Source organism: Ixodes scapularis, unplaced genomic scaffold, assembly GCF_016920785.2.
Source record: "Ixodes scapularis isolate PalLabHiFi unplaced genomic scaffold, ASM1692078v2 PGA_scaffold2__306_contigs__length_199485367, whole genome shotgun sequence".
NCBI classification, from domain to species: Eukaryota; Metazoa; Arthropoda; class Arachnida; order Ixodida; family Ixodidae; genus Ixodes; species Ixodes scapularis.
Window position 1 is genome coordinate 3,304,310 of NW_024609857.1, and position 20,811 is coordinate 3,325,120.

General features: G+C 51.7%; 1 protein-coding gene across 3 annotated transcripts in view; it reads left to right on the forward strand.

Annotated features, from left to right (window-relative positions):
- Positions 1-20,811, forward strand: part of LOC8033216 (centrosome-associated protein CEP250) — a 56,432-nt gene that overhangs the window by 16,662 nt on the left and 18,959 nt on the right. For all 3 annotated transcript variants that reach the window (XM_029992138.2, XM_029992140.2, XM_029992139.2), the window contains exons 7-13: positions 92-215; positions 2,106-2,246; positions 4,483-4,645; positions 6,229-8,202; positions 9,349-10,322; positions 12,893-16,193; positions 18,772-18,972. In XM_029992138.2, coding sequence (XP_029847998.2) covers positions 92-215; positions 2,106-2,246; positions 4,483-4,645; positions 6,229-8,202; positions 9,349-10,322; positions 12,893-16,193; positions 18,772-18,972 — 6,878 coding nt within the window. The remainder of the gene's footprint in view (positions 1-91; positions 216-2,105; positions 2,247-4,482; positions 4,646-6,228; positions 8,203-9,348; positions 10,323-12,892; positions 16,194-18,771; positions 18,973-20,811) is intronic.

The following is a 20,811-nucleotide window of genomic DNA, read 5'->3' on the forward strand; positions in this document are numbered from 1 at the left end:
GGGTCTCGTGTCGGTCGTCTCCTTTCCGGACTGCGTGTCCTGGAGGGGTCGGGACAGTGGCCCAAACGCTGCACGTGCCCATTGTGCGCAGAGAGCGGCCGGCTGCTCAAGGAGCTGGGGGAGAGCCAGAGTCGCCTGCAGCAGGAGCTTGCCTGCAGCCAGAAGGAGCTGGGCGTGGTCAAGGCGCAGCTGGAGCGCAGCCAGGCCCACGCCCTGTGAGTGCCTGCCGTTTCTTGGCTGCCAGCCATTCGGCCGCTGGGTTGGTGCCGGCAGTCCTCACTGCCGCTACATGGACAAAATTTCAATAGAAGAAACTGGGATGTGTATTATTTTTTTTCTCATTATTATGGACGGTTTGTGTTAGGGATGATTTTTTTGCGGGGAACTAAGGTTTCCATTTTAACGGAACGCAACTGTATTTGTTCAGTTAGTCAGCTGGTTTTCAAGATTATTAAAAATCACCTGCCATTGTTTGTGGGAACACTGGAAAATACTGCTCAACAAAAAATTAGTAATTATACGTGGCTAGAAATTGCTACCGTAAAATACTGGGGGCGCGCCCAACCCACTCACCAAAAACGATTAATCTAGACATGGGCGCTTGTTCCGTCAAATGGGGTGCTTAACGTATAATTTCCAGTATTTCCGAATCCGAATGAAGTGGGCACTTCTGCGGTATTGTACGGTAAGTATAAAAAACTTAAATTCTGTCAGTGCTTTCAAATTACAGTTGAATCTCGTTAATTCAAACTCGAGGGGGGCCGAAGATTTGTTCGAATAAAGCAAAGTTTGAATTATTGGGAGTTTCCTCCCATAGAGACGCATAGGATGGGACCTGCATTTTAATTATCCGCAAGTTTGAATGTCGAGAGTTTGAATTAATGAGAGTCGACTGTACATCATTGGGAATTTTACGACGCGTTCAAGTTCTATGTTTAATGTGTTGTTACCGAGCGATCAAAAATACAATAAACTTTTTCTGGGCCTAAATCGAAAACTTTGCACAACATTGGTGCGTGGAGCTAGTGCATGGAGAGAGGGGATTTCGCCCGTGCAGTAGGTAAAGATGTTGCATCCTGTCCTTTTTCTTGCTTTCCATTCAGTCTTGTAACATAACCAGCACGCTCTATAATTGGATGAACAGATTTATTTTAAGTGGTATTTAGGGGAAGTAAGAAAATCAAAGTGGCCATGTTTGCTGTGGGGTCACATATGACTTCTTTGAACCCGAGTGAGGATGCGAGTACTGGTGGACTGAACACACTCTAATATGCCATGAACAAAAGCAGACATCTCCTTTCAGTAGCCACAATCTTTTTCCCGATAGAATATGCACTCTTTTTAGGGGCAGAGCTCCTTAGGGTCTAGCCTTGTCCATCCGTCCGGCAACCGTGCTCGCATCGATTGCACTACCTCCGGGATCGGCCCACTTTTAAAAAAAAATTGTACGCCCGCACGGGGGTTCGAACTCAGGTTTGCTTGCTTACGAGGCAGACGTCTTAACCACTACGCTACACTCCAACGTTGCATGTAGCCGCTCAACGCTTATACGGGAGAGGGCGCTGTGGTCGAATGCGTATAAAATCGCGTTAAACTTTGCATGCATTGGGTCAACGTTTATAGACGAGAGGGCGCTGTGGTCAAATGCTCAACTGTGTATATAGCCACGATCCATACCACACATTCTCTTTCTGACATGGACCGTTGACTTAAGCGGTGGAGATGCATTCCCACGGCTTCTAGCGGATCCAAGCTGATCCGCTTGAAGAACCACTGGCTCTGCATTTCACCGACCATAAAGCAGTAATAATGAAGTCGAAACGCAACCCGGAACTCGGCACTACCTATGAGCAATAAAACAAAAATCAGCACCATCAGCACCACCTATGAACAATAAAATCAGTATCATGAGCACCACCAGAGCTTCGCCCCAATCAACATCATTCACCACGGGGAGATGCGGCCTCTTTTTTTTTATAATGCAAAGAGGAGTAATTTTTGTGTTCTCACACTTGGCTGCTTGTCTAGTGCGGGTGATTCTGCTTGGCCTTTGTTGCCCGGCCGTGCTGCCTTCTCTTCGTGACCCGCCCCCGTGGCTGCTCCAGGTCCCAGGACCGAACTGTGGGGGAGCTACGGCAGCAGGTGTCGTCCCTGGAGCAGCAGGAGCGGCAGCGCTCCGACCAGGTGGCCGAGGCCCACAGGAGCCTGAAGCAGCAGGAGCAGGCGCACCGGGCCCTGGAGGCCAGGTGGGTTGGCCCGGTGGCACCGCCGCAGCACTGGCATTTGTTTGTGCATTGCTAATGCAAGCTACATGTTGAAGACACCTTGCCAGAGCCGTTCAAACTGAAGTGTTTGCTAATGGGCAGAGCTGGCGGCCCTCTAAAACTAGCTATAACAAGCCGACTTTGCCGTAACACCGGATGGAGAGGCGGCCACTCCACTTCGAGTGAGCCAACTCAAATTCGTGCGTACAAGTGGCTTTGTGAAGATAATTTCTCGTACACTGATATTTTCTTGTACCTGTGTTTGATCACAGTATTCAAGCACCGCCCATTCTTTATACATAATCTCCAACAACAAAACTTGTGAATAAGCTTCTTTTCTTTTTGTTTTTTTCTTTTTGAACGAAAAAATGCTTTCTCGAGCGAAAAATCAAACAAAAAAAAAAAACAGGCAACTGTGCGCATGGATTTGTAGTGCCTCCATAGATGCCGTCATTCGTGGCACTGAATTGTGGCGGTGGTGTCGATATTGAAACATAATTTTTGAGATGATAAGAAAAAAATACTGGTAGATGATATTATTTTTTTTCTCGATTGTTACAGATAAGCAAGTTTGAGCACTTAATTGCATGTGCAGAGCCAAAGACTCAATCTTTCATTAAGGGGGGGACACTACCAAGGAAAAACAATTTCTGCAAAAAAGTTGATCTTGAAAAATGCCATATTTACATCCACCAACATCTAGAGAGTATTCGCAGAAAGTTTAATTAGTTCACACTGCATGATTAATTTTTTATAAATTATTTTCGGTCCAGCGATGCTGAAGAAAAGGTAGAGGTTGGAGCACTTTGAAAGCATTTTTCTCCGTTCCACTTTTTGGCATAAATTTCACTTTAGGAACAGTATCGTTTGTTAATGGGACAAAAGGAAAGACGCAGTCATTGGTTCTCCTAACTGAAATTTTATGGGCAATGCAACTGTGGAATCGTTTTTTGACTTTGTGGATGTTTTTTTATAAAAGACGTTAGGATTTTGTTGACAACATAAAATCAAAAAATTTTATTTTTCTCAGCAATGTTAGCATGAAATAAATTACTTTTTTGAAATTTTGTTTTCACAGTTGCTCTCTCCAGGCATTCTGCTGCAGATCTAGTAAAGAAAAACAATGGTTATTCCATTAGTTTTCTAACGATAGTTTTCCTAAACAAAGTTTGTGTGTTCCTGATAAAAACAACTGATTTTTTTTACAGTTCATGTACACAGATGAAACTTTGCACTGCATTCTTCCTCGCAACTGGCAGTACATGCTGTAAACTTCATTCATATTCAGCCCAAGGTTTAAAAGTCTACCCTTCTGGGTTGTGAAAGGAAACCCTTTCAGTGCGATGACAGGCACCATGATCTTGAAATGTAATTCAGAGGGGGTCAAGCGTCACCAAAACAGAACGATGGAGGTGACGCGGTGTTGCCAGATTCCTGGCCGTGGTTGCTAGACTGTCGCCGTGTTGGAAAGAGTCTCCCAGTATACTATCCGGCCATGTCCCGGGCAGGCGGAGAAGGCGGCCATCTTGGCACGGTCAGCTGGCATCCCAGGCGGGTCCTCGAAGCTGGTTTTGCAAGTCCCCCGAGAGGACACGTCTGCCGCCGATCTCCAACACATTCTCTACTGGAGATTTTCAAGTCTCGTGGCTTCGAAGAGAAGAAGCGATTACAGGGGGTTTGCTTCCGTTGGAAATAGATTTCCACAAAGATTTTCTCCGGGAAAGCATAATCGGATTTTTAAGGGCTTTTATTTTTATCGAATATATTTGACCAAAGCTGAGGATTGTTTGTTTTTCCATAAAAAGTTGCTCTTCTTTTACTCGTTTCAATGGAACAAGCAATTAGGCAGTGGATCTGCTCGTTCGAGAGTTGCACGATTTTGAATTTCAAAGTGAAATATCGGGGCCTATAAGAGAGATTTTAAAGTTGGGTTTTCGCTCTCGAGACATGTCGGAGAGGTGTCCCAAGCAGCACGGACGAAATTATAATTTGTAGAGTCGATTCTTTGCCCCGCAAAACGATTGAGCAGACAACAAACGGATTGCATCGGCGGTGCCACATGTTGGCTGGGCTCGTCTCACGAGCCGGCTGAACGACTAGGACGCTCTTCCGCGCGCCTCTCCTTTTTGGCGGATTCTTCACGCGACTGTAGCGGGTGCCGTGGACAGTTGCCCGTTGGGGAAAGTGCGACACCCATGTGCACCGTGTGCGGCCGCAGGTGCGAGACCTTGGCGGCCCAGGGGCGGGAAGCGGTCTCTGCCCTGGAGGCGTCAACCAGGGACCTGAGGGCCCGGGAGGCGGAGCTCCGCAGGTGCTCGACCGAGCTGGAGCAGCGGGAGCGAGACCTGGTGCAGCTCCAGGGACAGCTGGCCAACAGCCAGGTGGGCATTGCTCGGGGGGGGGGGGGGGACGCAGTCACTTGCACTTGTGCACGGTGACACGTCACGGCCGATGCTGCGACGCAATCGAACAGATGAAGCCCAGTATCCTCTTTTGACAGCGTCTCTGTCAACCAGGTGGTGCAACTGGGAAAAAAAAGAGCAAAAAGTGTCTTATTGCCATGGCCACCTCTGCACACACATGCAGACTTGGGAACTAATGCATTACAAGTAACGGATTACTTGTACCGTATTTTCCGGACTATAGTCCGCACCCGATGTATAGTCCGCAGAAACAAATTTGGGGTCAAAACTTAAAGTTTTTGCTTAGATAGTCCGCACCTGGTGCTTAGTCGACACGAAAATCTTCTCATACGCGGCACACCTTGACATATGACTGCTTTCGTAGCTCACAAAGAAGCTTGTATTATACATAAATCATAACTTACATACTCTTTTATTCACAAAATCCGTCTCGTCTCGTCATAATCAACGATATTGAAAAACAAAATTCCTGTATAGTCTGCACGCGTAGATAGTCCGCACAGCCTGAATTTTCAACTTTTAAACATGTATAGTCTGCGGACTATAGCCCGGAAAATACAGTAATTTGTTACTTTTTCAAGTAATTTTGTAATTGCCACATTACTTCTTTGTGGCGGTAAATTGTAATGTAATTTATTACAAAACATATCGGTAACGGATTACTTTAATTACTCGTTACTAATACAGACACTGGAGCAATATCAGCAGGCAGTTCAGCAGCATAAAGATAGCAAGTTCTACAAAATAGAAAACATCAGGAAGAGAAAAATAACCGAAGTGCAAACACGATTTTTTGTGTAACCAGTCACTAGAATCACTAGAAAAAAACATGCTAGGCATATACAGATATGCAAAAAGCAAGGCTCCAGAAGACAACACTGAGTAGGCGTTGTCTTCTCGATCTCCTACCAGAGGTAGATGCTGCTGCTGAGCACGCACACCGCTAGCTTTGCCCGCAGAATTCCAGGAGTCATTTCTGGTCGTCGTAAGCTAGCGGGACGGCGGGTGAGGTTGCAGCTTTCGCTGCCTCGTCAGCTTACTGGTGAACAGAGCGCACCTGCATTCCTTCTCTCAAATACAACAGTTTGTTTTTGCGAGGACTACCATAATGCAGGCGTATGAGAAACAGAAAGTAGTGTTGCAGAGCATTTTTGAAAACATGGAAATTGTTTCTATTGTGAATGTAATTTGTAACGTAACAAGTAATCTGTTACTTTTCAGCAAAAGTAATTTGTAAGGGTAATCCATTACATTTCACGCTCAGTAATTTGTAATTGTCATCCATGCACAAGTCTGCACACTCGCATTTTCCTCAGCGCATCTGCTCTGAGCTCGAAGAACTCTGGCCAGAACACCGTGCAAAGATTTCTCCGCTTCGGTGCGTCTATAAAATTGTTCTTGCCGCCGTTGAGGCACGAAACAAGGGTCAACGACGAAGCTGTGTCTAACAACGACGAAGCTGTGTCATTCCCGGTAACGGGAATGATTGCAAAGCATTGCCTGAGGGGTGAATCCAGCAAGAACTGCTTTTACTCATGCAGAGCCAAGCGTGTTCCCTCGAGCAGCAGAAGCAGAACATGGAGCGAGAGCTCGCCCGCAGCCGGTCGGACCTGCAGAGAGAGACTGCCCACTCCAAGGATGTCTCTATGCAGCTGGATGGCTTGCAGAAGAAGCTGGAAGAGCAAAGGAGGGCTGCGGATTGTCAAAACGCCGCCGCGGAGCAGCTGCGGTCCGAGCTCGCCAAGGCGCGGCGAGAGTCCTCCGACGCCTTGTCCAAGATCCAGGCGCTGGAGGAGGCGGCGCAGCAAAGCTCGGAGTCTGCACGCCAATTCCTCGAGAAGGCGGTGCAGCTGGATCGCAAGCTCGAAGAGGCGCATAATAACGGCGAAGTGTCCCGAATCAGGGGTGAGGCGCTCGCAAAATCTCTGGAGGAGAAAGAGGCCGACCGGGTGTCTTTGCTGAACTCGAAGAAAGAGTTGGAGCGGCAGCTGACGGACGCGACCGAACGTGCGGAGCGCCTCGCTTCGGACCTTGCCAGGGAGCGACGCGAGGCCGCCGAGGCGGCGGAGGTCGTCGCCGAGAGCCGGGAGGCCGCGGCCAGGTTGGCGAAGCTGAGGGAGGAACTGGACGTCGCCACCCATTTACGGACGAAGGCCGAGGAGGCCCTGGAGCGGCTCGAGCGGGAGAAGGTGGAAGCGACCTCTCTGCGGGAGCTGTGCGAAGAGGAGTACGAGGGCCTGAGGGGGATGCTGGGGGCTGCAGAGGCGAAGCTGGCGAGCAGCGAGGAGCGGGTGCGGAGCCTGGAAGGCTCTGTCTCGGAGGGCAGGACGGAGCGGGAGGCACTGGTGGGGACGCTGCTGGAGCGGGAGTCTGCCCTCTGGGAGCTGCAGGAGCGGGCGACTGCTCTGGAGGCCGAACTGGCGGAGGCGAGGCGGGCCCTGGCCGAGACTGACGCCCGGCTACGGGCCGGCGAGGACGAGGCTCGGGACCGGGAAGTCCGTCTGTCGAAGGCGGAAGCGGAGCTGCGGGAGGTTGCGGAGAAGGCGCTGAACCTGGAGCAGACTCGCGACGATCTTCGGTGCCTGCTGGGGGAGAGAGACTCTGAGATTGCCGCTCTGAGGGAGGCTCTCTCGCTGAAGGACGCGGCCATCGAGGCACTGGAGGCTCGGGTGGCCGGTGTTTCGGGAATGGAAGCGGAGCTCCGAAGACTGCGTGAGGAAAAACAGGACCTGGAGGGGCAACTTTTACAGCTTGTCTCTGACAACGCACTTGTCGTGGAGGAGCTGAACGGGCGGCTGTCGGAGAAAGTCCTGGAGCACAATCGAGTAGCCGGAGAGCTGGAGGAAGCGGCAGCTTCTCTGCACAACCTACGACGAGACAAAGAAGACCTCCTCGCCGCGCAGCACGTTGCCGAAGGGGAGCTGGCCGCCCTGCAACGTGTCGCTGCCGACGCGGAAGCGGCACGCGACGCCCTTGCGGCCGACGCAGAGGAGAAGCGCGCCGCTGTCGACGCGCTCGAGGCCGAGGCTGAAGATCTGAAGCAGAAGGTGCGCGAGCTGCTCAACAGGACCAATGAGCTCTCGGCCGTAGAGGTTCGGGCGACGGAGCTGGAGGGCGATCTGGCCGCGAGAGACGCCCAGCTGGAGGCACGGACAGCTGAGGCGGAGGAGCTGCGCCGCGTGGTGGCCACCCTCCTGCCCAGGGATAAAGAGGCTGAGGAGCTGTGCCACTCCCTCTGCCAACGAAACGGGGAACTCGACGCGGCGCTCCTCGAAAACGCGGATCTGCGAGCTCGGCTCCAGGAGCAGGAACGGGAGGCCGGGGAACAGCTGCAGGACGCGCTCGTGCGGTGCCTGGCCTGTGAGGAACAGAATGCGGGCCTACGAGAGGCCCTGGCCCTGGAGGAAGCACGACTGGCCGCTGGCGAGGAGGCGCTGGCTGCCGCCAAGAGCAACTGGGAAGCCGAAGCTGTGGAGCGGCGCGAGCTGGAGCACACACTTGTAAATCGGAATGGGGTGAGTTTCCTCCATTTTGTCGGCCTTTGACTGCCGGTCAGAGGGAGAAGGGCCATCCCTTAACCGGCGGTCAAAGCTTCCTTTCTCGTAGAGCTTCCCACTTCTGCTTCCGGCCTTTGGATACTGCTAGATGGGCGGAACTCTGCTTGCTCTGTTAGAACTTGCGCAAACTCTTCTCGAACCGGAGGTCCAAAGGTTAAGCTGCGATATTGTTCGAACTTTTGAACCTTCCAAGTTGGCTGGTTCATCGAACTTCAAACACTGAATGCTGTTGGGCCTTCACCGTCTGCTAATTCTAAACTTCCTTAGCCTAGCGAGTCCAAGAACTGGACATGCTCTGAACGGTGTGCAGACTTTAGAAGGCAGCTGAGTCGTTCTTGAGAATGGCACCCTAGTACACAGCTTCCCGTAGAGGCTGGTTCGACACATATGCGTCTGACCATGACCGACTGCGTTATGACCGCCTGCGACTGCTTACTACGAGACACTTGCTCCATTTATGGGGGAGCCCCCGCGACGGTGCAAATAGCTTTGAATGCTTCTGGTCCCGAAGTTGACCGAAGGTGTATCTGCGAGATCAAATTTACGTCCTATGAAAGGTGGCCACTTGTAGTGTGAAATTCACGGTGAGAGAATGGTGGGTATAAAATTAGGTACATAAGCGGACCGGAAGTGAGCCCAGGCAGCCCGATAAATGTTACCAGTGTGTTATGTCGTCGCAAGCACTCGCAAATTTTTATAATGCAGTTGGTCACAGTCAAGCACAAATGTGTGAACTATCCTTTACATTCCCAAAGATTTTGTCTACATGCTCCAACATGTCAAATGTGTGTCATTATTATTAGAGAACTTGGGATTTCCAGCCTAAAAGAATTTGTTGAGTGTCTACTTTTGAAATGGTTTCCACCAGTAAAGCTCATACCTCTTAGAAGTGGGCAACTCGAGAATCAGTGTGGCCTCCGAGTTATTTCGTAGGAAACATTTTAACTGGTCCAGTCTCAATCTTCATTAGGTTTGTGATGTCACTAGTCAACAGCGCATCTCGTCCTGGAAAATCTAAAAATTTAAAGACTTACTCGGGTGGATTTGTCGTGACTCAACGTCAGGAAGCCGCACAAACTTGCTTAAAGGAATATTTCTTTTCAGGAGCTCGACGAGAAGCTTCTGGAGCTCGCTGCGGCCCAAGAGCAACTGGCGTCCGCTTCCGCTCGCCTCTCAGAGCAGGAGGAGCAGCTGAGGACTGCCGAGCGGTGCCTCTCGCAGAAGTCCGGCCAGCTGGACGAGCTTCGAGAGCAGTGCGAAGCCACGGCGGAGGAGCTGAGCGCGGCCCGGCGCGAGCTGCAGGAGGCGAGGACGGTCGAGGCGGACCTCGGCAGGCAGCTGGAAGAGCGCGACCTCTCGCTGGCGGAGTTGCGGGAGGAGGTGGCCCGCCTGTGCCACGTTGAAGCCCTCTCCGCAGAGCTCCTGCTCAAGCTGGCCGCGGTGGAACGAGAGTGTGCCGACCTAGAACACCTGAGGCACGAGCTCGTGGAGCGCAATGCGGAGCGGGACGAGCTGTACGTGTCGCTCCTGGGCTGCCGCGAGGAACTGCTGGACAAGGAGCACCGACTCCAAGTCGCGGCCGCCGAGATCGCGGCGAGGGACGCGGCCCTGCGAACCCAGGTCGGGCGGCTTTCTCGACCGTCTGCCGGGGGCAGCGACGAGGAGAAGCCGTCGCGGGAGGGAGGAGACGCGGCGCCGGGCATCGCCGCCGCGCTGCTGGATGCACACTGCGCCACCCTGAGCTGCTTGGAGCACCGGACCGAGGCCCTGCGGAGCCTGCAGGCGCGACTGGAGCGGGAGAGCCTGGCAGAGGAGCCCCTCGGCGAGGCGGCGGAGGACCTGAGCGGGCGCGTGGCGGAGCTGGCGGCGGAGCGGGGGGCCCTGGAGCAGAGGCTGCGGGACGTGAAGAGGCTCGCTTCCGTGGCCCTGGACAAGATGCGCGTCGACGTGGAGGCCCTGTCCGGGGTCGTCCGGGACGCCTGGGACAGTTCGGTGTCTAGCAAGTCTGACACGGTGCCCGAGATGCGAGACGAGACGATGGGAGACCAAGGTGTCGACGGCGGCCTGGACCCACTCGGGTGAGTCTTCAAGGCATTCGTTGCCCCATTTTAGTCATTCACCGACGATGCATTCAAATGGTGGTATTAATATTTTCGAGGATTTGCTGTGCACACGTGGGAGCGGTTTTCGTGATCCAGTTGTTTAAACACAACACCGCGTAACACTATTGGTTAAAACATGTTTTATTTGCACCGAGAGGCCGGCACCAAGCTTTGTGCTGCTTCGTGCCGTGCATGACTTGGAGTTTCGCTGGTTGCACTGCCGCATTGTTGCACTGCCGCACTGTTGCACCTGCTACGACAACGAAAGCTTAAGCTTCTGGGTTAGCACGTTAGCGGCTTTCGTAACAAACCAGCCCTGGTTCCGATTCCGATTTGCCAATTTTTTAAGAGTTTGTTCTGAAGGCCTTTAACGTGCCCGTCTGACCAGGGTATAATTTTGAAGATTTCACCGTATGATGACTCATTCTAAAACTTTTCCACCAAGTTACTTATGTCAAATTTAGGCACAGCTCCGAATGGCACAGCTCCGTAATAAGCTGATCGATTCAATTCAATTTTGCGTTATTTAAACGAAAGATGAGGGGAGCGAGTTCTTGAAAAAAGAAATAGAATTCTTGTGAATTCATTTTGAGGAAATATTTAGAGTAAGCTGATGCATGAGCTTTACGAAATTAGTGAATTTCAACTCTTTCCTGACCACAGGAAAAGTAGCAATTTTAAAAGGATCTGTGCAAACGCTTTTATTTTCCTGACTATTTTGTGTATAGAGCAATGTGAGACATCAAAATGTGGCCAATTAATTGTTCTTTAAAAGGAAACTGAGGTTGCTATAATGTGAGAAAAATTCTAACATTTTATTTCATAATTACAATGTCCTTGCGGAAAGCGGATAAATGCTGACACTTCTTCAGATATTCAAATTAAAGGACAAATAAAAAAAAATCGGAATATACAAAATGTGCCCCACACCCATGGTTATTAGTACTTCTGACGTCTATTTTTGGTTCGTTGGAGAGTTAGCCTTCGTAACACTTGATCTTTTCAACGAAGGAAGACTTGTATTGGTGAAATACAAATGGTACACCTCACATCCCCAGCAAAATGCTTTCTTTGTTTTTCTACCTTGGTTTTGTTATAGCCTTGATTGCAGTTCCTTCATATTTAGCATTTTTGTCCGACTTGTTGAGAACCTAAAACGTGCATGCCAGCTCACGTCAGCACTGGAAATTAGAATGATGCTTACCGACAACTATCTGTTAAAGGGATGCTGAACTGAAATTTGGATTTCACAAAGTAGGGCTGCAGAAGCATTGAATGGGACACTAACAACTCCAAAACATTACTCGTACAGCAATATCTCAAATGAATGGCCGTATTTTTTTAAACGAAGGGCGCGATCAAGCGAGGGATATGACTCACAATCCTTCTGGAACAGTTGAGAATGAGGAGAAGCGGCCTTGCTTCTCTCCTCTTCATTTCGGTTAACCTGCTCGAGGGGGCAAAGCGAAAGGAGAGAATATGTTAATCGCAACGTCACATGTCCCGTCGGCCTCGTCGGCCGTGTTCAATTGCACAATCCTTTTCTAAAAATACGGTCATCATTTAGAGATACCGCAGCGAGAGAGATGGTTTGGGTTCTACAGCCTCTCGCCTATCACTCCAGCCTTGTTTTGTAAGCTCCAAATTTGTCTTGTCTTGTCTTTTCTTTTGTCCTCGTCTAAAAAGCGCTACCATGCCTTTGGCAACCCAAGACCAATACCAACTAGCCCAGCATTCAGCATCCAAATTTAGGTTCAGTATTCCTTTAAGCAACCCCTATAACATCATTTAAAGTGTCCACTGATCTCTTGAGGTCTAAAAAATATGCCACAATACAGTTGAATTATGTAAATAATGCCAACTTTGTTACAAAGACTGATGCAAGCAGTTAGCCATGTTAGAGAAGCGCAATCACCTTTCCAAGGACTATTTTGACATCACCACACCCCTGCCTACATTTCGCTGTCAGTTGAATGAACTTTTGGTCACTTCATAGCGCGTCAGTGTATATGCATATCTATTTCTTTTTTAATGAGTAGGATTTTTGTGTAAGAGTTTTTATTGTACGAGTTGGTGTACCTAAGAGAAGGCCGCTCGGCCGTTTTAGGGCACCCGAAAAATAAAGATTATTATTATTATTTTTGTCACTCCTTCAGCTTGTGATAAAGCTCAAACCTACATTGAAAGAAAAACTATGGTTTTTTGACTGTCCATGAGATTGTGGAATGTAATTCTCCGCAATAAATTTAATTTCCTAACGGCGTTTGGAAACTATCTACCACTGGCGATAGATTGCCTATGGGCGCGGTCAGGAAAGAGGTAAAAAACTTTTTTTTTCAAGAAAAACTTTGATTTAAATTTTTTCTTCTCAAACAATAGAAAGTGTTAGGACACACATCACTTGTTTAGCATTCACGTGTACTTGTGCACTATACCCAATGTTTGCTCGGCAACTTTAGTCGTTGCTTGGGTGTCATGAAAGGTGCATTTGACTGAGAAAAGTGGCGCCTGGTAGTAAGACTGGTCTTGCGGTTCGCCCCTTGCAGCTCGCCGTGCCACCAGGCGGCGGGCATGGGCGACTCGGACACGACGAACCTGTCTACTTGCGAACTGACACTGTCCTCTTCGGAGCGAAGTGGCAGCACCGAGGACCGCTTGGAGCACCGGCTGGCTCACGTGTGCCGCCTGCTGGGCACCCTGCGCCACTCGGTGCACGCGCTGCTGGAGCAGGTGCACCCGCCGGCGCTCGCCGACCCCGGGCTGCTGGCGTGCTACGCCGGCGAGATTGAGCGGGAGCACGCCGCCCTCCACCGCTACTTGGTGTTGCTGCAGCAGAGGGTCTTCCGCAGGAGGCGCCAGTGCAGCACCGTCGACGTCAGGTCGGAGCTGCGCCTGGAGGGAGGCGACCTGATCGAGGCGGCCGCCTCAATTCGCGTCGCCTGCCGGCACACAGAGTCTGTCGAGGATGAAGAGTCCTTTTTTTCCTTCGACGACGAGGCCCCCAGCTGCGCCACTCCGGAAGCGAGTCGCCGTCGCGAGTTAGAGGAGACTGTCGAGCAACAGAAGGCTGAAAAGCAGCGAGTCGGATGCGGCCTCCTGGAGATCTGGCACGGGCTCGACGGTCTGTTGCGGCACGTCGAGATGGTTCGAGAGGACGAAGCGCGCGAAGAAGAGAGCGAGGAGGGACGGGCCAGGGTGAAGTGTCGCAAACTTTGTCGACGCCTGCAAGACTGGTTTTCGAGTTTCGACAGATTCGTGGGGCTCGTTGGGAAAGTGCAGTCGCAGTTGGCCGGCGCGTTGGGCGGTGGGCCTTGTGCGCTGCCCGACACTTCGGCGCTCTCTTTTCTGGACGTCGGCCATCTGGAGACCGTCCTGAACTCTGCCTTTTTGGAGGAGGAGAGGCTTGCCCGAGAGTGTGCGGCCCTTCGGGAAAGCCTGGCGCAGCGGGAAGCTGCGGAGAGGCGCGCTTTGGAAGATTCGGCGTCCCTGAGAAGCGACTGTGCCATGAGGGAGGAAGAGACGCGCTTGCTTCGCAGCCAGGTTGCTGCCCTCCAACAAGATGCGACCAAGTTGGACGAGTGGCTGGTTGAGAAAGAGGCCCTGCTGAAGAAGATCCACTCTCGCGACGAAACAGTTGACCTCCTCAATCACGCTCTCGAAGAGGTGGAAGAGACGCTGCAAACGACGTGCAACGAGAAGGCGGAATGCCAGAGAAAATTGTCCGTTTTCGAAGAAGAGGTTCTGCAGCTCGGGAGCGCTCTCGAGCAGGCTCGAACGCAACTTTCCGAGAGGGTTGCGCTTCTCGAAGGTGAGCTCGCGGCAAGGGAGATGCTGGTGGACGAGGCCCGGAGCACCGCACAAGTCCTGGAGGAAGAGCGGGGCACGCTGGCTGCGAGCCTGGAGCAGCGCGAGGAGAGTTTGGCAGAAGCAAAGGCCAACGAAGGCCTGCTGCGAGAGAGAGTGGCGAGCCTGACCGAGACGGTTTCGGCTTTGCAGGCCGACCTGGCTGTGGAGCTCTCTTCCCAGGACGCCCTGCGAGGTCGTCTGCTGGCCGGACAGGAAGAGCTGGCCCGCTGCCTCAGAGATCTGGAGGTGCTTCGAGAAGAGAAGCGAGAGTTTGATCGGCGACAAGACGAGGGCAGCTCTGAACTGGCGAAGCTGCAGAACGTCTTTGCGCAGATACAGGAGGAACACGGAAGCCAGATCCAGCAGCTTTTTGAAGAAAAGAACGGCCTGTTTGTTGAGGTGACTGAGCTGCGAGAAAAGTGTTCGCAGCTGATGGCGGAGAAAGAACGCCTCGAGGAAGAAAAGCGGGCGGTGCTGAAACAGGCGGAAGAACAGGAGCAGGAGCTGCTGAGTACGGACTCACTCCACAAAGAGAATGGGGTCCTGCGAGCAGAAGTGGACAAACTCACCGTCAAGGCCGAAGAAGCCAAGGAGTTGCAGGTGCGTGTCGACGCTCTGGAAGAAGAGAGAGGGCTTCTAGAGAAGAGGGTGGAGCTGCTGGGCTCGTTAGAGAACTGCGTGGAGCAACTGCAGGCGAGGTTGGGCACCGCAGAACGGCAGCGCACGATCCTGGAGGAACAGCTTCGGCAACTCTCGGCAGCGGTACAAGAGCTCACGGCTCTCAGGCAGCACGTGTCGTTCCTCGAGGAAGAGTCGCTGGACGTCAAGTCACAGCTGGAAGAGGCCCAACGACGGGCGGGTGAGCTGCCCGAGCTGGAGCATAGGCTCGGCTCCTTGGAGACCGCCAACGCGGAGCTGAGCGCACAAGTGGAGACGCTGGAGGACCGCAACAGAAGCCAGGCGTGCGAGCTGGAGCACCTGACACACCAACTGGAGTGCCTCCAGGCATCCGCCGAAGAGTCGAGCGGGGCCCTGCAGGCGCTCAGGGACCGGCTTGCCGACCAAGAAGCGGAGGCGGCAGCCCTCGTGGCCCAGGCAGAGCGACGGGCCACTGAGCTTCGGGAATACGAGGACCAACTGAGGAAGGCGGAAGACCGGATTCGCGAGCTTTCATCTTGCAAGTCGACTCTCGAAAGTAGACTCGCTGGCGAGGAGGCACAGAGGATGGCACTCCTCTCCCAGGTCGAGGAGCGCACCTTGGAATGCGAGGAGTACCGGACGCAGGCGTGGGCCATGAAAGGTGAAATTTCCGAGCTTACGTCCCTACAGTCGTCTCTCCAAGGCAAGCTCGCCCACGAGGAGGCGAAGACGGGAGAACTCGCCGCCACCCTGGCAGAACTCGAGCTTGCCTGTCAGGAACACCAGAGTCGACTGCGGGCTGCGGAAGACATGAGCGATGCGCTGTCGTCTTCGAAGTCTGTTGTGGAAGGCAAGCTCTCCGAGGCGAGGTCCGAAATTCTGGAGCTGGAAGAGAGGTGCCGGCACTTGGAAGGAGACAACCGTCACCTGAAATCGGCGGTTGAAGAGAGGAGTGCTGAAATGGAGAAGCTCCAAGGCGACCTTGATGGCGCTCGGCAAGAGCTGCAAGACAATGGCCGGCTCCACGTTGCGGAGGTGGAAAAGCTGACGGCGTTGCGGAGTTCCCTCGAGAGGGAGCTTGCTCAAGCGGTTGGCGACGCGGAGGCACTGGGTCGGAGGTGCGAAAGCCTCGAGAGCTCTGGGGAGGCCCTGGTGCGGGAGGTGGACATACGCTCCATCAAAGTACAGCAGCTGGAGTGCTCGCTCGCTGCCCTGGAGCAGCGGCAGCGCGTCGAGAGGGAAGGGCAGGAGGCCGAAGTGGCTCGGGTGTCGTTGCTGAAACTTGAGCTGGACGAGAGACTGCGGCTAAAGGAGGTCGATCTGGCAGACGCGCAGGCGAGGCTGCGGGAGCTGGAGGCAACGGTGAGTGTCTTGTACGTGGATTGTAGAATGTCTCGGGGTGTATGGCATTGACCGTGTACAATACTGAAGGGACTTGCCCGGGCTTCAGGAACGAGAGCTCAGTTTTTGGCATTGACGTGTTGTTGTGCCTCTAAAACTATGAGCTACCCGTAGTGTCTCGCATTGTTTGTTCTCCAGGCTGTCCAGTATATGCAGCCAGTTTTTTTCTGCAGCTTGTGTGCATCCTTCTCGCTGATATGTTGTGGGAGTAAAGACCCGCTCTCGCAGACACGCGGGGCGCTGTTTTTTGCTTGCATTTCCTGTTCGGCAGAAAGAAGTGGCATCTTTCAGTAGCATCTGGACACTTTAAAATTATTGTAGTCTGCCTGTCATTCAGCTGAAATCCAATGTTCTTCATTATAAGCCATTTCCTGGGACAGCAGAGTGCAGAAGGGCCCAAAAAATGTAATTTCCAACTACCGTAGTGACTTACATGCAAAGAAATAGTGGTGCACCCTTCTGCAAGGGTGGTCCTTGAAAACCCTAAATGGCAGCAGCCGTTTATTCCAGCTGGGCAAGCGGCTCTAGAAACCTGGGAAAACATGTCAACGAATGCCGATGGGTGTTGATACCCACTCCTAACGGTTTCTGGCAGGTGTCGAATGGGCGTGCACTTGGATCCTCTCTACGTCTCGATGCATGCCCAAGTTATCGGTGGTATATTGCACTGGCCGAGTTTTCTCTACAGCGGCCGTTGTGAGGCAAACTGGCATCCCTGTAGAAATCAGATTTGAGTGCTCGAAATATCGAAATAAGTTGGATTTTTAATGGTATTTCATATTTGCAACTCCAACGTCCTATAGATGGCGGTGTGGTAGTGAACAGAGTCAGACGCAAGACGCATGTCACTGCTTAAGTTCCTCTCCGAATCGAAGTGCGTATGACAAGGACAGCCTTTCCAGAATCATTTGTTGCAGTTTACACAGGTGCCAATGACCCAAAAAGGATGATCATTTTTGCCTGTAACGCAGATCTCTGTCGCCTAAATTGGCATTCGGTTGTCATACTTAAGAAAAATCTATGTTTGTGCACAAAGAACAAGCAAAGTTTATTAATGTGAGCACCGTGCTTCTAAGCATATCGCTCGTCTTCGCTCTCGGACAGCTCTTTGTCGCTCCCCACGTGTCACAGCATCTCGCCCTCCGTGCCGTCCATCATTTCGAAATTCCACATTTTTTTAATGAGCACTCGACCTCAGCAGATGGGATTGTGCTCCACGCCTCGGAAAGCCGTCCAGCCATCTTTTCTAGAAACGCGCGCTTCAGTTTGTTGGCGGGTGCGAATGTGCAAGCGCCTTTAGTCTGCCATCGCTGTAGAGTACCCACACCCTGTCCTTCACTGGTTTGAGTCGCAACAAAGCAAACCGCTAGAAGAGGGAGCTTTTCAAGTTGCGAAATTCAAGACGAGATTGCTACCGCGACTGTCGGCGACTCAAATGTTGCCAACATTATTAGAACAACTCTGTTGGGAAACTCCCATAGAGCCTGCTTTGAAAAATGTGGCTCCGATCCGTACTCGAGAACAAGACTAAAGGCTGTCGTAATGCCGCCATGTCTCCCGCAGTGGTTTAGTCTTGCAAGGGCCTGTGGCACCATCTCACAGTGCCCTTTTGCAGTAGCTATGTAAATCAGCTTTCATGTTTTGACTTGTCGCTAAAGGGTGGCGCTATCATCGTATCCAGTTTGGCCTCAGTGAATGCGAGCAGTCTGAGTTTGAAGAGCGAGTTTCCCAATCGAGTGTTCCTGTAGCGTTGAGTGTTGCGCAGAAAGGCTACGCCACCATCTTGTAATTGTGATGACAGCGAGACAGTCAGTAGTATGATTTCGGTTTTTGTTTTGGTTTCATATTCAGTTGGAACGCACATGCCTTTTGTTGCGAATAAAAGCGGTCACCCGTAAAATAAAAGAGAGCAGCGCCCACGCGGGCTTGCAGAGAAGACGAGGGGAAGACACTTCAGGAGGGGTCGACTTCCAAACACGTGCTCATTTATTCATGGTCAAACAACCCGGGGGGTCAAGCGCCCCGGGGGGACCCAATCGAGAGCAGGGGCTCGACGGTGGACAGTAGCGTCACCTCGCTACGGTGGATCTGTGGCAGTTCGTAGTGCCACAAATACAACACTTTTCAGCTGTATTTTTCTTGAAAAAAGGTGCGTGTTAGAATTGGGTATATTATCCTATCTTTTTTCTGGGTTTGGTCGCACAGTAGCAAAAGATATGCATTCTGCCTACCCTAGACTCTTGTCTTCAGAGTCGCCACAATTGGGAAATTTCCGGGTTCTCACTTTCGACCCAGAAATGTAAAGCTGTAAAGCTGTCACCCGGTTTCATTTTATGTCAAAAAGAAAATGCTCATTTCTTCGGAAACTACAGTTATTAACTGAACTTGGATAAAGAAATTGTTGTATTCAAGTTCTTTAGCTGCAACAAGGTTGGTGCTCGGAGCCTATGAGAGCCAACGTCTGTATAATGAGAATTCTCCACTAAGTATCCGAGAGCAAAAAACCAACTGTCGTTCTACTCCCCTCGGCATTTGTCAGATTTCGGAGCTGCAAGCCAAACTATCCGCGTCCGAGTCCCAGTGCGACGAGCTGGAAAGCAAGTCAAGCGCAGCTCTGGCCACAGCGAGGCGAGAGGAGCACAACCGGCGCAACCTGAATGCGGAGGCAGAGCAACTGCGCACCAAGCTGACCCAGGCGGAGGCTGAGCTGGCACAGCTGAGGGATTCCTCCAGGACCCAGGTAGGTTGCCCAGTGTGTCTGCTGCCCCTTGTCAGCATTGCAGCTAGCGGGAAGGTTTCCAAATCGGGCAGTTGTTATCGTTCTCTGGCAACAATACACTATGCACGTGGACCCACATGTGCAGTCAACAGAACAATAAGCTGCAACAACTTCACCGAACCTTTTTATAATTTTTTCGGTACGTTCGTATTCTAGGCTGGAAGGACCTAGAGGACACATCTACTAAGACGACAATGTCTGAATAACAATAAACAATGCGTTTCCTCCGCACTAATAATAAACGAACATGAACACCGCTTCATAGCGATACATTCAAAAGATTATGACATCACACGTCTGTAGTGTCGAGGCCGGTTATAACAAAATGGCCGAAACTGGAAATCACTTGGCTATATCCGTCTCGTTATATCTGAACGCCATAAAAATAATGTGCAAAAAAAGAGAGAAAAAGATAACACGAGTAGTCACAGGCACATGTTTATTCTGCCTCGAGAAAGCGGTCTAGGCTTCCCTGCACACGCTCTCTGCTAGATCAGAGCCACTTCTCGGCAACTGTGAAGAGCTCCGATCGAGAGAAGATCCTGCGAGCTACGTGCGGACCGTGTTGTCAGCTATGACGGCCTCCGCAGAGGACGTTGGCAATGGACAGCATTTTTTACATTTATTCGCGAGTCCCGGCACTGCCATCGTTCAGTGGTGATGATTCGCCGAATCGGTGCTTGAGCGAAGCTAGACTTTTGCGCAGAGAGTGACCACACCGACCAGCGACACCGACACGGAACACGAAGCTAACAAAGAAGTGCGCTTGGCACCGAGATTGCGCTCAAGTTTGTGTTTCGTCAGTATAGAGAGCCTAGATTAAAGGGAGGGGGCAACTGCTCGATCGGGGTCCCACGGTTTGTGAGCCGCATTCGCAAAACGATCTGCAGCCTGCAAGAAGTTAAAAGCATTCACCGTCTGCAGACGTGTCCATCTCTCCGCCCGGTTTCCTCGCCACGCTGGCCACGCAACAGCCAAATGCAGGCGCTCTTGCAGAAATCTGCCCAGGAGGCGTTCGCCATTGAATTGCAAATGCTCTCCTTGGTTGGAGTTGCCCCAACAATGGAGAGCATAGAGGCTCTCTCTTCATCTGTACGTTGTCGCTAGTAGTCGCTGGCACGGCATATATGATATGGACGTGCTAGCTCCGCGTCCGATGTGAAAAGCCGCTTCCCAGATAAGGAGCAGGGAGTAGACGACGATGGAGAGGTTGCCATCAGTGGCCTTTGCAACACGCCTGCGGCCCGTTCCGGGCTTCTGTTCAGCAGCAGCAGCAGAGATCAGCGGTCTGCAACTTGGCAAACTTCTCAAGTTTGATTATTACAACGAAACTGTTATGCGCTAGGATCTGGGAAAAAATGCGTCCACGGATATTGACAGAAAACTTCCTATTGGCCTTGGCAAGTATGAATAAACAAAAATAAAGAAAGGGCAACCAGCGTGAGTCAGCCTTCCTTGGCAATATTAGATAGTGAGGTCCTAATTCCTTGTTATCATCTCTAGGCGTCGTCTGAGAGGTCGTCCTAGGCGTCATCCTCTAGGCTTCGTCCTCGAGGTCGTCCTAGGCGTCATCCTCTAGGCTTCGTCCTCGAGGTCGTCCTTGAGGTCGTCCTAGACGTCCTAGAAGTCGTTTTTGAGGTTGTCCTAGAGATCGTCCTAGAAGTCGTCCTTGAGGTCGTTCTAGATGTCGTCCTCTGGGCGTCGTGCTTGAGGTCGTCATAGGCATCGTCCTCGAGGTTGTCCTAGATGTTGTCCTCTAGACGTCGTCCTCTCGATGTCGTCCTCTAGGCGTCGTCTTCG